This window comes from Camelus bactrianus, chromosome 8 (assembly GCF_048773025.1).
Source record: "Camelus bactrianus isolate YW-2024 breed Bactrian camel chromosome 8, ASM4877302v1, whole genome shotgun sequence".
Classification (NCBI taxonomy): Eukaryota; Metazoa; Chordata; class Mammalia; order Artiodactyla; family Camelidae; genus Camelus; species Camelus bactrianus.
Window position 1 is genome coordinate 24,410,718 of NC_133546.1, and position 17,877 is coordinate 24,428,594.

Below are 17,877 nucleotides of genomic sequence, written 5' to 3' on the forward strand. Positions count from 1 at the left end.
TATTACTCCATACAGCTACATTCATTTCTTTGGTTTATATATACAGCTCTTTCAACGATAACCAAAATCATTTCTCAATCCATTTACGAGGGTATGAAAACATACCACTACAGCTTTGTGAGAAGTTGCGGCTGCAGAAAATCTAAAACAAGTATGTGACATTCTGTATATGGAATCTTTTCTGTGTACAGAATTGGTTGTTTTACCAAATTTCTGCCTTCCTTTGACACATTTATATTTATAGAAATAGGGAATGTATTGATTGTAATAAGATAAAATGAAAGCTTTTAAAAATACATATCTTTAATAGATTCCCCGGGGATAGACAAACCAACATACGAACTTCAAAACTTTATTTCCAATTTCTTTAGCAATGAAAGGTGATAAATTATTGGAACTTATGATAATTGTTTAATACCATAAAATGCTCAAAAGGGTAGCAACAATCAGAAGTTAAAATGGTTTTACTCCAGCAATGGACTTAGCCTCATCCAATAATCACCTGCCTCAGTGCGGTGTTGTTATAACCTTAGGTCACTAATATTAGTTTCTTTGCCTTTTGTTTTCAAGGTATTAATTTTAGAACCAACCAAAATCTATCAACCTTCATATTTGTCTATCAACAATGAAGTTGAGGAAAAGACAATATCTATTTGGCACGTGCTTCCTGATGACAAGGTAAATTGTGCAGTTATTAAGACCAGAGCATTAGTACTGAAGGACTTTATACCCTTCTGGCATTTATATAGTGCAGGATATATCTGCATTAGTTAAGAAGAAATGGCTTACTGTGTATTTATCTTGGCATAAATACAGTCTGTAATAAAAAATTCGCTAAATTTTGGTTATGGATTTCACTCATTTAATAAAATATAATTGAACTGTTTGGATTTTTATGATAGATGGCATAGCCAACCAAAGGGCACTCAAAATGAGGATATTTCTGTTTTGTAAATTCATGCTATAAATTAAATTTTGTACCAAAGACCTGATACTTAAAATGTATGACTTAAAAGATGCATATTTTAATTCTAGGAAGCCTGTCAGAATAATGCTATTTCATCTCTCACTGGTGTGATTATAGTTATCATTGCATCTCACTGGTTGGTTATGTAAGGAGCTGTTACATCGCAGATTAACCACTGGCTCGTGTGCTGGGCACAAGATGAGGTGGGCTGTGCTGCCGCTGGTTTTCAGAAGCGTCTTAAATGCTCTCATTTTCATCACAGCCATCATTTGGATAACTCTTTACACTTCTGTATTTCTTCAGTTTTAATGTGTGTACAAATCATCCTGCTAGTTTTAAAAAATAGAAAACTTTTCAAGACTTGATTCCAGTCCATGGGATAAACCGCAAAAATGAGGGAAGTCTTGTGTCGAAGTAGTTTTGTGGGGGCTTTTTGGTGATTACTTTCCAAAATACCCTTATAATTTTCCTTAAACGTCATCCCCGCACTCAACAGATCTTTAGAGAGCACTTACTCTGTGACAGGCACTAACTGCCAGGCACTGCGTTAGGCAGGAGGGAAACAGATGTGTACAAACTAAGCCAAATTCCTGCCCTCGTGTTGCTTACTGGAGACAGACAATAAACAAATAAGTAAAACATATAGAAGGAAATAAAGCAGAAAAGGGAATTAGGAATTATATTTGAGGATATGGGGTTGCAGTTTTTTAAAATGTCAATGTCAATTTGTTGAAATGTCTTTGAATCAACAGACCTGGACTTAAATCCTATCACTGCCCTTGGGCAGTGTGGCTTCTTCAAACTGTGGTGTCCTCATCTGTGGAATGGGATAATAATGGATAATAATAATATCCACCTCAAAAGATTGTTGTGGAAATTAAACAAAATAATGTAGGTCAAGTGTATTACACAGAGCCTGGCATATAATAAATGCTTCATATAGTTTAACAACAGTCAACAACAACAATAGTAAAATCACAGCAATATGCAGACTAAACCCTAACATTGAAACCCCGAATTTAACCCTGCTCATCTCTTTAGATGGTATGGCAGCAGTCATTTGGGAGGTTGTATTAGGGAACTGTGATATTGTGATCATAGTAAGAAATATATATTTGATCTTAGTCCCTGTTTCTGGTAGAGTTCCTAAAACCCTTGGAATTTTATGAGTGCTGAGAGCCATAAAGGTATCTTTTGTTATGTTAATGAGTGGTGGTTTGGAAAACACATAAGGACAGGGCCTCGTTGCCAGGGGAACCAAATGAGTGATTAGAAGATTGAGACTTTCATTCCCACATGCCTGACCTTGGAGGAGGGGAGAGGGGGCTCAGAGGTTGAATGATTGACCAATGGCTGGTGATTTAATCAAACATGCCTATGTAATGAAGCCTCCATAAAAATGCAAAAGGACAGAGTTCAATGAGCTTCTGGTTGGTGAACACTTGGAGATTTGGAAGAGTGGTGGTCCTGGAGAGAGTATGGAAGCTCCAAGTCCTTTCCCCATACCTTGCCCGATGCGTCTCTTCTATCTGGATGCTCCGGAGTTATATCTTTATATAATAAGCCGGTGATTTAGTAAGTAAAATGTTTCTGAATTCTGTGAGCTGCTCCAGCAATTTAATTAATTTGCAGGGGTCCTTGGAACTTCCATTCCATAGCCAGCATCATGGCATGACTCCAAATGGTATTGTCCAGAGACAAAATTGATAATAAAAAATACAACTATATACATCTTGTTAATGTTGTTTTAAAAGTACACAGTATTTTATTTACATTATTTTAAAGTATACGCACACATGTTCTCACAAACAGAAGTAGTCATCCAGTTGAAACTACAAAAGCTAAGAGACATTGGAGACTTGAACATTATTATCTGGGAGAGGAGATTTTCAAAGCTTGATTGGAAAGAGCAAGGTTATCCAAGGACACTTGGAAACAGAAAGGGGCTAAAGGAATTAGCGATTAGCAAGGCCTGGAGAACGAGTGGAGAGCCAGAAGTTATTTGGAAGACAGAAAAAGAACAGAAAGTAAGCCAGAAATTTTTGGAAAATCAGTACTATTTCCAGCTAGTTGTCATTATTTTTCTTTTTCTGGAGATTCTGTGTTCAATAAAGGTAGCTTTGTGTGATTCTCTGATGCTTTGTGACATCTGTAGAGACAGTTTTTATATTATGCTAAGAAATATATTAGGATACAAATTAGTGCATTAAGGAGGGTTACAGATTTAAGCTGTGAATTTTCTAGCACCAATTTTTACTATCTTTTGATCAAAGAAAAATTGCATTTGCATTGCCCACAATTCCTATTACCTTTAGTGCTAAAAATGTTCCTTGTTCAAAAATTGAAGCTTTCTTAAATCAGTTTCCATTTTAAGTGTATGTCAGTTACTGTGCAAACCCTGGTTCTTTCCATAGTATATTCGTTACCACTGCCATTTTCTGTATTTTTCAAAATAGAAGTGATACAGTTGGAATGAGGACAAGCAATAAAGATAATTTTTATTATTATATTTGTTTAAAGCAATTGTAATAACTATAATTAAATAACAGATAAGCAACAAGTTTAATAGGTCTTAATGTTAAACAGGAAGTGGATTTTTTTTAGTCATAGAATGTTTGTATTTTTTTTCCTCTAAAAGTAGAACAACAGAGTATTGCTTTTCATTTATCATACTTATTTCTTTACTCTCTCTTTCAGTATTTTCATTCTAAAATGTGGGATAAACAATTATATGAGCTAGGATATACTTTATATTGCAACTTTCAAAACTTTAAGACCAATATAAGTCCCAAGAGTTCAGGGACTCTTCAAGAGTTACTCTATGGTCAGGGGCAAATTCATTGAAATCCCAGTCTTTTAACGGTTCTCCCTTTGTTCAACAGATGGTTGCTGCTTAAAGTAAATTGGTGCTTGAAGAAAGTGTGCATATTCAATGAAAGAAAAACCTAGATTGAGGAGATTGAGGAAGAGAGAAGTTATTTGCAAGATATTTTAAATGGTTGTTTAGTTTTGAGTTCCCCTCCTCTGAGGTTTGAAGCTGAGCACTCCTGGCCTATCTGGTGGCTTCTCAGGCAAAGGCAGCGGGCAGCAGGGTCCCAGTGCCGAGCCCCCTCCCGCACTCTAGCTCCAGCCTCTCAGAGAAGACCCAGGAAATTCATGAGGGGAATCTATTTACCCCAGCTTCTAGCTTTGATGGTACGATGCTCTCATCCATCAGAGATGCTTTTCGCAACAAAACTCCCAATTAAATGTGACTTAAATAATAAGGAAATGTTATCTCATACTACAAGAACTTCTGAGGTGGATCGTTCTGAAGTGGGGGTGATTTCAGTGGCTCAAAAGTGTCAGAATTCCGAGTTGACTTCCCTCTATTTTCTTGTTCTTTCTTTCACAGCCTCAATAGCAATTTCCAGCATCACTTCACATGGACATCATCCAAAGGAGGTCAGGGCCTTTCCCTTGGACCGAAAGTTGCATCCTGTGTCCATGCCTAAGCTGGTCACCATTGAGAGAGACTGGCTTACCATGGCCAATTTAGACTAATCAATTTCACTGTCCCTAAACACTGCCACCTGAACCTGAACAAAAGTCATTTTTTCTTAGCAGAGTAGGAAGGGAATGGCTGTTGCCTGGGGAACCAACAGCTTCTGCCACAGTATAATTCCTGCCGCCTTAGCTCAGTGTTAACTCCTTGTCTTCATTCTTGCCCTAGCCTGGGGTACAGGATCTGAGGCTAACCAGTTCCTAGAAGATGGTGCTGATTGGATTAGATTGGGTGTTGGTTGGGGTTGGTTGGGACTAATCCACTCCAGCTCTGCCTCTGCCCTGCCCTTTTCCAGTGATTCACAGACCTGCCCAGGAGACTTTTACCTTATCTGCTGGCTTTGTAGCTCACCAGCGCCTCTAAGTGGTGAGTCCCAGTAGCAAGGGAGGTGGGGAGAGAGGGCGTCTTATTCCAGATCACTCCATGTCAGGCTCTGGGATTTACACCACTGAAATGGAGCATTCTCTGGCAACACTCATGACCTTCCAGGAACCTAACATTCTGGAAATGCTCTACTTCTTTCCAACAAAACCAGCCCAATCAATCTGGGGAAATCTCTCCTTGGATGCTCCCAAAACAGGGCTGGGGGAAGATGGATTTTACCAGTGCTTGGTGTTTGTCAGTTGCTGTGTTAAGTTGCAGGCTTGCACACTGCCCTACCCGCTCTGCACTCAACATCCACCTCTTGATCCTGGGGATGGCCTTAGAAAGCAGCTCAGTTGCAGGCTCTGAGGATAAGGCTGCATGTGTGCAAGGAGTGTGCATGTAACAGCTGCAGCTCTTGGGTCACATATATTTAGAAGGTCACCTGAGGCCAACAGGATTTAGAAGCAACTTTCCAAATTACCAGCTGAAGCTGCAGGCTGCTATTTTAATTTAAGTCCTTCTGTTCTCTGGTTAAGAAAGCCACATTCCATGAGTACCTCCCTATGGTCTCTTCCCTATCTGGGTTTCCTGTTCAGCAGCGTTTGCTCTGTGTCAATTCAGGTCACATCCCCATGACCTCGCTGGTGTGCACTGAAAGTAGTTTTTTAGTAAATCTACTTCGGGTTTGAAAGTATCTATTTCTAAGTTGCATGGTCCTAGCAAAGAATTAGGTGCTGTGGTTGTAAATTGTGGAGTTTTGAGTTCCTTCGGCCAAAAGGAGAGTTCTGGGCTATCTTGGAGTCCATTGGCTTCATTATCCATTTCACTAGCCTGGCCAAGATATCAGCCTTTGCCAGTATTTTAAGTGGGTGGGTAAGAGCTTGTTTTCCTGGGTGTTTTACATTTTACAGAATTGAATTGCAGTCTGAATTGACTACAGTTAAGGTACTTGCTAAACTTAGACACATGTATCCACTACTTTATTTCTATAAAAATATTTATGTTGTTAATCCTGTATTGTTGTCAGACATTTTTTTGTAGGGAATGCCATCTATCTTGTCATTTATTTAATTTAGAGACATATGGAATTAATACTAATTTTAACTTAGCTTTAGTAATAAGCTCAAGAAATAAGTTCCCACTTTTTTTGTCCTGCCCCTGCAAATCATGTTTATCATATGATAATCAAATTTCTTATGTTCAGACTTTATTAGTATATTGAATTTTGCATAAACTAGGTAATAACACGTTGTAGCTGTGATGGACACTGTATACACATGCGTGCACACATACATATTTGCTGTACTATTTTCTGAAGAAATAGAGCCACCATGTTAGTCAGAAAATATAACTAAAGATAATTCAGAAGCAATTATCTTTAACACCATGCAGAGATTTTATTCAAATTAATGTTTTTCTTTCTTAGAAAAGAAAGATCACTCGACTATAATAATTGAATTACCTTGATCACTGGGTTTTTTACTTCAAAGAATTAAGGCACAGCAGTTATTAGGTTAGTCTGCTAAAAAGCAAGTTTAAGAATTTAATGAGACTAATTCTCCTAGGTTCTCTTGGAAGCTGTTTTATTGAAGTACAAAAATTGTTCAGTAGAGTAATCATCACCCTGGTGGCTTGAGAATGAATTGCAGTTTCCATCCAGATAGTGTGTCCATGAAGAATTAAGCGCTAGGAAGAATTACTCTGTGGATATTATTTAAAAGTAATCAAACAAAATTATGGTGACATTATTTTCATTTGGTTGACTCAACCTCTGTTGTTGTTGTTCTTCCCCCTGTGTTCTAGAAAGGTATACATGAATGGAATTTTAGTGCTTCTTCTGTCAGAGGAGTGAGGTAAGTTTCCTTGATACATTTTGTTTACTTTGAAGACATATTTCTAGACTATGACTGTCTCAGGAAGGACTTACAGTCATGATTTAAAAATGCAAAAAACTTCGAGAATCCTTCTGTTAATGAAAATGTCCAGCCTTCTTCAGCCTCAGTATCTCCATTATGGAAAGATTTGCAACAAAACCTTCACTGGTAGTTGAACTGACTGTATAGTTGTTATTTACTTAAAATATGGTGCCTGAGAGATAAATGTGAACTGTGGACCAGAGTGAAGGTGGAGATAAAAGTGAGCTGTGTGGGGTCCTCTCTAGCTGGTGGAGCTGTTGGTTTATGTGATAAGATGCTTTTTCTGATCTTTTGGTATACCCACATCTCTCCCTGGATGGGTCTAAAACATACATCTAATCTACCAGTTGGGTTCTGTCCCTAATATGAATGTGGTGAGATTGTAAGAATGCATTTTTTAAAACTTCTCCTGAGGTCACCATTAATGAAGTGTTCTTGAGGTTACAGTGACTCCCTTCAGTTCAGTTCTGACATTGCCATCATAATACCAATTCCTGGGATTTAGAAATGAGATTTTTTTTTTAAGAATCAAGAACCACTGGTTAAGTATTTAAATACTTATTCTATAGAAGCTCATGATAAACCAACCAACTCTTGCAATTTTCAAACCAAGTTGGTTGTGTTTACTACTGTTTGTCTCCACATAATAGAACTGAGCAAAACCAGATTTCTGTAGGCCAGTTATGCAATACTCCATGGCTCTTGGCATAATAGTAATTGATTTTGTTGGAACATGAACTGGTAGAGGTCTGAGTCACTGATAATTGGAGTTTGCTTGGTGAAACCACCTGTTACCTCATGAATGATGTGAACAGAAACATGCCAGACTGACTCATTATATATCTTTCCAATCCATGCCTTCTCAAATAAAGCATTACTCCTTTAACATTTAATTTTTAAAACCAGTCATTAGCAAGACACTCGTTATTTGTTGCTGCATTTTAAAGCAGTCCATCTAGGAAAACATGGTAAATATAAATTTTACTTTATTGTATTTTCCAATGAATGAGTTGGTTTGTTTTTTTTTTTCAGTTAGGTACATCACTCCATAACCTTTGTTGTGATTGATGGAATAAACAGAATGTTTACACGTGGCTACTGCTGGTTTATATGTTGGGCAACTTGAGTTCCAGTGTGTGACTTCAAAGAGAGTTCACTTTCCTTGGCTCCCTCCTCTGTAAAGGGATGACAGACCACGGAAGAAAACCTAGCTGTCAGCACTTGGTCTTGCATCAGCTTAGAACTTGCTCAGCTCAGTCAACAGGCATTTATTAAGCCCCAGTTGTTTGTCAAATGCTGAGTCCTATTCTGCTAAGGATACGAAAATGACTAAGACGTGACCTCTGCTCTTGAAGCACCCACAGCCCAGCAGGGCAACAGACATTTCACCGCTATACAGTGTGAGATTAGCAGAAATGTGTTCAAAGACCAGAGGTGCAAGAGGAAGTCTTTCTGTTTAAGGTCGAAGCAGGGAAGGGAGGGGGAGAAAGGTCTCAGCTGGGCCTACATGGTGAATAGAATTGCTTCAAAAAGTCAAAAATGATGTGCATTCCAAATTGAAGGAACAGGAGATGCAAAGATATAAAATAGGGGGCTGGTGAACTACAGCCCGCAGGCTAAATGTGGCCTACTGCCTGTTTTTGTAAGTAAAATTTTATTGGAACTCAGCCACATTCATTCATTTCTGTATTATCTCAGGCTGCTCCAACAGCAAAACTGAGTAGTTTGGCCAGCAAAGCTTGAATATTAGTCTCTGGCCCGTTGCAGAAAATATTTGCCAACTGTTGGCATTAAATAGCATGGCTTGACTGGTAAAATCAAAATTGTATCCATTGCTATAAAGTAAACAACTTGCTGAGTCCAAACCAAGTGCTGCTTCACATTTCTTCACTTCTCTAAAATCTCTGTAACTAAGGAGGTGCTTTTACTGCCTCCATACATTGCCTTCCCAGCTTTGGAAACATTTTATTGTTGGACAGATCTCATAGAGCCAGAATTACCAAGGTCAGTCAGCCAGTTAATATTTATGCTTTTCCGCCCAGCACATGGTTTAGTGCTACAGGAGACGAAGACCCCTTCTCCATGCTCAGTTGGAGGGACACACAGCTTATGTGCCTATAATACCCCAGATCTGCTTTATCTGCAGATATGAGTAGGAGGACAATTCTCAGACTATTAAATAATTTTAGTGTTGTGGTACAGGGAATGTCACTGTTAAAAGTGCTATTTATAGCGTTTTGGTATAAACAACATTGATATCATAATTGGGACTGGATATAAAAAGTATTTCTTTTTCATTACGGTACATGGAGGTATTGAGATTACCCTGAATAATTCTTTTTGTTTGTTTGTTTCAGTATTTCTAAATTTGAAGAACGATGCTGTTTTCTTTATGTGCTTCACAATTCTGATGATTTCCAAATCTATTTCTGTACAGAACTTCATTGTAAAAAGTACGTATTAGTCATTGTTTATGTGGGAAAAAGACTGTTCTTACCTGATCATTATTTTTAGCTAATGAGTGAACATGTAGCTCCTGTAAAGAACTCCTGGCCATGTGCTTACGTAAATATTTCATTTTGGGCTAGTATTTTATAATTATGTGGCATGTTTAATTTGGGGGCCTCTCTTTAATAAATCAACCTTTTCTAAGTCCTTATTTTTCCACAGACAAAACATTAACCAAATTTACCAGTTAATTGCCAAGTATTATGTCTCCTTTTCAAAGTGCTCACTTATTATATGATTACCAGAATTTTTAGTCTTGAATTCATTTGAATCATCTCACTATTATCTACGACAGTGGCTCTTAGCTCTGGTTCATATTAGAATCAACTGGTGAGCTTTAGAAAGTGCCTGAGACCTACCCCAGATTTTCTGATAGAGGAAAAAACTGGGTTAAGAACTAGTGATCTGATCTAAACTCGTAAGAGATAATCCAAAAATCCATGGACTGCATTGTATATTTGTGTTAACCTCCCTGAGTGTATTTCTTTGGGCTAATAAATAAGTAAGCTTGTGTTCCCTTAGACTATAGTGACTAATTGTGGGGACCTAGAGAAGTGAGTGACAATTTAGACACCAAAGTGCAGGTTAAAGCCACCTTGAGTGTAAGATTTTGCTGGAAATTTTTCGTATTCAAATAATCACTATTTGACCCCATTATAAATGATTGATATCCTAGCTACAAAATACAGTCAGTCATTTTTATCTTGGTACCAAAACATGTTTGTTTAATCTACAATTTTTGGCTAAAGCTGTATCTTTATTATTGTAAAATGTATAGTAAAAAGACTTGTAAATAACGACTTCCTATGCATATATAGGGTCTACTTTTCTACTTACACTTTAAGTCTAAGGGCTAGTCATTTGTTTTTATGATAATTGTAGCTAAGATTTATGGAGTGCTGACCCCAGACCTAATATCTATTTTAATCTTCAGATAAACTCTATTAGGTAGGTAATATTAATATTTATGTCAAAAAGAGTTAAAAAAAAAAAAAAAAGAAGTAGAGTCTTGGAGAGTTTAACTAGCCTATAAACATGTAAAGCCAAAAAGTATGAAATCTGGGATTTGGACCAGGCACGTGTGACTCCGGAATCCAAGCATCTAAAAATTACTGTGCTCCGGTCCCACTAGAAGTGTTATATTCTACTTAGAAATATTCGTGTTGAAAATTTTTGCATAAGTAGCTCATTTAAGTCTTTACCCCAGATCTTAAAGTCTATCTTTAAAGCTGGAATTTGTTTGGGTCTTTCACTTTCTTCTCTTGGTTGAACTTGCTTTTGTCTCTAACTCATCATGATATGTGGTCTTCTTCAAAGTATACCATCATTAGGCACCACATGCAAACTCCATAGATAGACTCCCAACTCCAAAATGGACTTTGTCTATTTTGTTCGTTGTCATATTCCCAAAGGCCAGAACAGCTTTTGATTCTAGTAGACACTTGATGAGTGTTTGTTGGATGGATGGGTGGATGGATGAAAAGAGATACTGTATAAGAAAAACTCAGCATTTTCCTTCCTATGTAGGGAAAACCCCAGCTCCTCCCTACTGTGTTTCCTTCCTGTGTATCTCCTTTATTTCTCTCACAAAACACTTCATTTCTGACATTTCTGGTCACCAAATGTTTGGAGGTTTTTCCCCACAACAAGCAGTTCTCTGTAACACCTACAATTTAACTCAGTCTACCTGGAGATAGAGTCAGATCCCACAGGTTAAGGGCTCTTCCCCCAACTTTAGATGCCAGTTGCAAACCCAGAATGTTTCTTCCCCCAACTTTAGATGCCAGTTGCAAACCCAGGTTGTCACCTGTGCTTTAGACAAACTGGCTATGGATCAGCGGCTCCAATGACCCCCTTCTTGGATTCAATTAATTTGCTAGAGAGGCTGACAGGACTTGGGGAAACACTTACTAATGTTTACCAGTTTATTAAAGGATGTGATAAAGGATACAGATGAACAGCCAGGTAAAGGGATACATAGGGTGAGGTCTGGGAGGGTCCTGAGCGCAGGAGCTTCTGTCCCCATGGAGTTGGGATGTCTCACCTTCCCTGTGTGGATGTTTCCTCCAACCTGGAAGCTCTCTGAACCCCCTACTATTGGGATTTTATGAAGGCTTCCCCATGTAGGCATGAACAATTGTTATTATTTTTTACTGTGAATTCCATGTATTATTTATTATTCTTTTTAAAAATTTTTATTGAGGTATAGTTGATTTATAATATATAAGTTTCAGGTGTACAAATAGTAATTCACAATTTTTAAGGGTTATACTCCATTTATGTTTTATTAAAAATGTTGGTTTTATTCCTTGTATATTATTTATTATCACTGAAGTGGCAAAACACGGTGATGGAGAACTGCTCAGTGGTTGCCAGCAGTTAGGGTTCAGAGATGTGTGTAACTATAAAGCAGTATTTTATGGACTTTGTTTGTGGTAATGGAACAGTTCTGAACCCTGATTAAGGTGGTGGTCACACAAATCTACACATGTGATAAAACTTCATAGAGCTATTTACCAAGACCTAAAAAATTATGACATCTAAACCTAGTATAATCCAAATAAGTTTAACTGTGTTGTGCCACTGTCAGTTTCCTGGTTTGATAGTTGTACTATGGTTATTTAAGATATTGTCGCTGGAGGGAAGCTGGGTAAAGGGTACATGGGAATCCTCCGTACTATTTTGCAACTTCTGAGTGAGCCTACAATTATTTAAAAATTAAAAAAACAAGGTGCAGGGCAACATGTAAAGGGAAGGGATAAAATTTGTGTTCGTATTTGTTCGTATAAGGCATGAACAATTATTAACTCCATTTCCAGCCCCTCTCCTGTCTCTGGAGGGTGAGGGGTAAGGCTGAAAATTCCAAGCTTCTAATCATGGGTTGGTCTTTCTTGTGACCAACCCCCATCCAGGAGCCCACTTGAATTGCCTCATTAGAACAAAAGATGCTCCTGGTTCCCTTATCACTTAAGAATTTACAGAGGTTTTAGGAGCCCTGATGAGATAGGGTTTCAGAGATGGGGTCAAAGACAAATATTAGAACAAGAGATGCTCCCAGTGTTCTTATCACTTAGAAAATTACAAGGGTTTTAGGAGCTCTTTGCCAGGACCTGGAGGGCAGGGACCAATATTTATCTTCTGTTATCTCTTAGGTACAGAGACAGTGAAAAGGTTCTGAGTTGTGGTGGGTAAACTTTTCTCGTCACACAGTAACCTGCTCTTCCCTTGGGCTGGCAGTGACCTGCCTGTGAGATCATCAGCCGTTCACAGTGTGTCTCTTACTTCACATCTGGAAACCATTAGCATCCTCTCTGAATGGATAGACACAGATAGTGTTGCAGGGGACAAATCTGTTTCTTGCTCTAATATTTTGACTCTGAAATGGTCTCTAGGAAAAAAAAAAAAGAAGCAAAAAGCTTTATGAGAAGCATTCCTGAAGAAAATGTTTGTCACCAAAAGAAAGGTGGCTTCTTGTTATAAACATAAAATCGAGTTGTTCCTGGTTCAATCAGTATTTGCAGACTGTTTTTAGGGGACCCCACGTGTATGATATTGAGGTGCTCAGGCAGAAGATTCAGTATCTGAGAGCAAACATTGTAGTGGCCAACACTGTGTCAGTCACCTCAGAATTTAGAGACACTGTTCCAGAATATGGGTATTTTTGTTACGTCCCATTTGAAATAATACTATTAACGGCAAAACAATAACAACTAATGTTTAATGAGTGCACTGTGCTGAGCACTTTACAAGTATTACCTTAAGCCATCATCACAACAACCTGTGAGATGGATACACATATTCTCCACTTACAGTTAAAGACTGAGGCTCAGAGAGGTGGAGGAATTTGCCCCAAATCATGCAAATACTAGCAATCACATTTTGATATCCAAGTCCACATTCTTAACATCTCTATGACCTTGTCTAGCCTCATTGTTCTAATTCTATAACTGTCACTGTTACTTGAAGTAAGGCAGGGAGGCATTAGGTCAGAAACTTCTGTAAAATCCTACCAACCTGTGCTTTCTTTTTGAAAATTCATACTTTTCCGCACAGCTACTGATATTTTGTTGATTGACTGACTATTGCCTGACTCTTTTAGCTTCCAGTTTTTGCTCTGAAGTCACTTTGAAATATTACTTGCTTATATTTAACATTCTACATATTATCAGTGACCACATACCAATTTTCATTTTAGGTTTTTCGAAATGGTGAACACCATTACCGAAGAGAAGGGGAGAGCTACGGAGGAAGGAGATTGTGAAAGCGACTCCCTGGAGGTAATGCCTTCGGTCTCTGCGTTCATTTTACTAAGTTTCTCTGTGGCTGATTTGTTTTTTAAATAACATTTTCCACTTTTCATTTTTTAAATTTTATCTATTTATTTATTTTAGAAAATTTGAGAGGGAGGAGGTAGTTAGGTTTTTTTTGCTTTTTGTTTTTTAATGGAGGTACTAGGGATTGAACCTGGGACCTTTTGCATGCTAGGCATGTACTCTGCCACTGAGCTATACCATCCTGTGCCCCAATTTTTTTTAAATGAGCCATTTGAAGTTTTACTGAGCGAAAGGGGTGTGTGTGTGTGTGTGTGTGTGTGTGTGTGTGTGTTTTATGTGAGTAGTGGTGAAGGGTAGAGGACTCAGCCAGAGCCTGTAATCTTTCCCTTAATATTAAAAGCAACTTCTAGAATTCCTTTGGTTAAAAAGGGGCTGGAAAGCAAACATTGGATAACTCTCAGGAATAATGAGTTTTTGCATCTTACTTATGTGATAGTGAGTAGCTATGCTTTATCTCGGAGGGTGTTGATTACCCTCAGTGCAAGGACCACAGTGCCCTCACACATTTTATACTCTCCTCTGAGATATGTGCAATTCACACAAGCAAATGTAATGAAAATTCTGAATGGTAGAGCCCTTTGTGGTCCTCATTTGTATGCTTATATTAAGAACCTGAAACGATGGAAGATGAACAGAACAGAGGAGGCAGTGACAATCACCCCCGGAGCTCTCCCTCTCAGCTGCAGCCCTTTCACTTGCGCCTCCTGGACACAGTACACTGCAGGCACCTGTGTGCACACTGTGTCCGTTTCCTCTGTCATGTCTGTCTACCGTGTGTAGACGAGCCTCCCAGCGCAGTGAGGACCAAGGCTGGAGAGTTTCAAGAGTGCTGACTTTAGCACCTGGGCATCTTCAGTGTCCGAAGGACGCCCCGTCTCCAGACATGGCCGTGGGCCTCTGTTTTCTCTGAGCCCTTCCCATGTATGACTTGGGACAGAATTCTGAATCCAAGAAATACTGGAAAATGACATTTCTAATGTAAAAGTGAGATTGAAGAAAGCAGAGCACCAACCTGACTGGCATACTTAGGTATTAGATCACTTTGTTGTCATCTCATACACTAGAAGTTTTATATAAGCCTTGAAGTAGTCGGGTAACAGCTGAGAATTTAAATATAATAACCAATTGTTAAGTCTGTCTACAGTGAAGTCCTGTAATTATCTAGCAGTTGTATAGTTTTGATAGTCCTAGATAAGCCTAAGACTCTTTCATTAAAGTTCGAAGAAGATGATAGACCTAATTTGGAAAAAAATCTTCCCTATGAACTAACTTGCTGTCTACAGGAGTAATAGACATACCTCTTCTTTGTCCCTGCTTTATATTTTATAATTTTCTGTTTTCTTATTTAAGAGATTATGCTGCAACCTGGATCTCTTGACTTCCACATCAGTGTTCTTTTGACTCTATCTCATTATCTCTGTTTGTATTTGGGTTAAATTTAGAATCACTTGATACATAGCCAGTGTCAGGGTAAAAATTAACAAAGACAATGAAAATGAAACAGTTCCATTAGTAGTAAATTATAATGTGGATAGACTGGAAAATCCAGAAAATTCTTTTACGATATCATAAATTGCTGTTTGTGTTTTTTTTTTAACCAGTGATATCCAGCCTTTATTTCATACCCTTCTTTGAAAAACTAAATCTGTCTTAGCAAAAATACACCTAGCACAGCCAGGCTATGGTGGCCATGTTAGACATGCTTAGTCTTCGTAACTGACTGAATCAACAGTTTAGAGATTCTGCTGTAGAAACTCCTTTAACCATATGCATAGCATAACATAGCTTTAATCACCTTAGAATTTGTGAGAATCCGGCCAGCTGATTTTTCTAAGACTCAGTCTCCTATAATGTAAAAGGGGTGGGTAGATCTCTTTTCAGAGAGCTTCCAAGAAGATGCAGGGTCAAGATTTTCTGCTCTATATGCAGTGGTAGTAAATGGAGTGGGCTTTGTGAGACACTTCCCGATCAGACAATTCTGCTGCAAAGCACTGCGAACACTCACCAGCCAAATAAAGACGGAAATGCTCAGGCCTCTTCCCAGGAATATCCAGAGAGTTTCAGTTGGTCTGCTGACCTCACAAAAAACAGCTCATACCATAGTGCTCTCTGATTCATCAACGTGATCCTAACTCATGCTTCTCTTATATTTCTGCCCTTCGCATTCTATCAGAATGATTTAAAATGTATGACATAGAATGGCTTCTGCAGCATCCCCAGTGGACAGTAGAGTCTGGACGGTGAACCCAAGCACCCTTGTTTGAAGTATTTCGGCTTAGTTTGCCATTATGCCACCACTAGTGATACTGCCGATGCTGTATTCATGGGTGTTCTGTTAGCATAACATTAATAAACAGATACAGTGATGTTCTGGGCTGTGACGAGGATGATGTCCATCTTGGCTCTCCCTCTCACGGACTATCCCTCCATAGCCAGAGCTTTACAATATGAGTTATTACATAGCCTTAACTTATATTTTTGCATAATTTATGGTAACTCCATTATACCCTTGATTACATTTCTGGCTGTTTTCAACATTCTTGGCTAAAATTATTTTTTCAGTATTCTAAATATTTGATTAAGATGAGTTCCTAAATTTCATTACCACAAACTGAACTTTAACGTCAGCCCATGAATGGCACACCTCAAATAATTCCTCCTCTTCCCATTCTTCATGGTATAAACAAGAAGGATTACTTTGGTGATGAAGATTTGTATGCAGAATAAGTATTCTCTGATCTTTACCTCCATTTTGAGAGAGAATTAAAATGATTTCAGTACATGTGTCAGTCATTCTTGAAGCCTCTGGGTACCTTGGCCCAAAACAAAATTAAACAGTTGGAAAGGTCAGATGCCCTGTAAGGTTTTTAACTTCTCTTGGTGTGGTGTCAACATTGGGCAAACATTAACTATTAATGTGGTTCTATAAACCACAAATTTGAAGCTAATCCTTAGACTTCTTATTCGAAGCCCAAGTGAAGATTTGCTTTTCTTTCTGATTTGGATAATAAAGTTTCTTTGAAGCAGCACAGTTGTGGGAGGGATTCAGCCTCCTTTGGGTCATGGTCAGACCCCTCCTCCAACCGATAATACTTGACTTTAATCAGATCCCTGTACCGGGGTCAGGAGCCCTTAGCTTCTGGTTCCTGCTTTCCCAACAGCCTGTTTTATAACATTGAACAAAATTCTTACTCCTGCTGGGTTAAGATGATATCATTCCTTAAATGAGAGTTGAACAAGAAGATCTTTAATGTCCTTTCCTAGTTCGCATTTTTTATAATTTTCAAAATTAGTACAAAGAGTGCATGGTTTTTTAAAATACAGCTCAATACCACTTTAGAGGACTTTTCTGTTTTTTAACAGAAAGAGAAACAGCTTCTTTTGATTCAAGGCCATGTTTTTGGACTCAAGGCTGTATTTTGAAATGGAAGAGTTATGAACCCATGTCTTAAATAATTTAATGTATTCATAAATTTATATTGAAATCATTAAACAATTGATTGCAGTTAACTATACGAGTTCTAACACTCACCAGCTGTGGTCTCTATTTTTGTTCTCCCAGCCTCTCACATCTTCACTAAGAGCGAGGGCATCTACGCAGTTACCCAAGCCAGCACCTCAGAGAGACCTCTGCTCCAGCCGCTCTTCTTCCTCACACCGGTGTTTTCCTGCAGCCCCTCCATGTCATTCTGTCACTCCCCGCACCTCAGGTCCTCATCATCTCTCACGTGGCCTGATCTATCTCCTTCCATCAGTGCACTGTCTCTGCTATCATTGAAGAGATCTCTCATGCAGTTTAATACTGTGACTGCTCTAATAAAAACCTTTGATGTTACTCTTTGTAGAAGGTTTCCATACCATATAATGTTCTTACCTGTAACTTACCCTCTCCTTTCTACCCTGCAGTCCAGCAATGCCAAAGTCCTTTCCATTTTGCAGACAGCCAAGCCTTTCCTGCCTGTGGGCTTGACGTGTAGCGGCCCAGCTCCACATGCTTTTTCTGCTTTGTCCTCCTTGGTGACTGCATCCTAATTTTTTGATATCCAACTCAAGTGTCTTTTTTTTTTTCTTTGAGTCATTTTCAATACCTCTTCTCACTTTTCCCTGCTCTTACAGCCTTTTTGCCCTCTCTTCTGCCCTAACTCTTCTCATTGCATTGCAATTCGATAACCTGCCCCAGACTGTTCAATCTCAAGACTGGACTATGGCTCTGTTTACCTTCTAACCACAAAGTCTTGCGTT

At 38.5% G+C, this 17,877-nt stretch overlaps 1 protein-coding gene across 5 annotated transcripts in view; it reads left to right on the forward strand.

The window, feature by feature from the left end:
• Positions 1 to 17,877, forward strand: part of MAP3K5 (mitogen-activated protein kinase kinase kinase 5) — a 202,206-nt gene that overhangs the window by 132,139 nt on the left and 52,190 nt on the right. For all 5 annotated transcript variants that reach the window (XM_045524461.2, XM_045524462.2, XM_074368290.1 and 2 more), the window contains 4 exons: positions 571 to 678; positions 6,681 to 6,730; positions 9,151 to 9,246; positions 13,497 to 13,578. In XM_045524461.2, the coding sequence (XP_045380417.1) occupies positions 571 to 678; positions 6,681 to 6,730; positions 9,151 to 9,246; positions 13,497 to 13,578 (336 nt within the window). The remainder of the gene's footprint in view (positions 1 to 570; positions 679 to 6,680; positions 6,731 to 9,150; positions 9,247 to 13,496; positions 13,579 to 17,877) is intronic.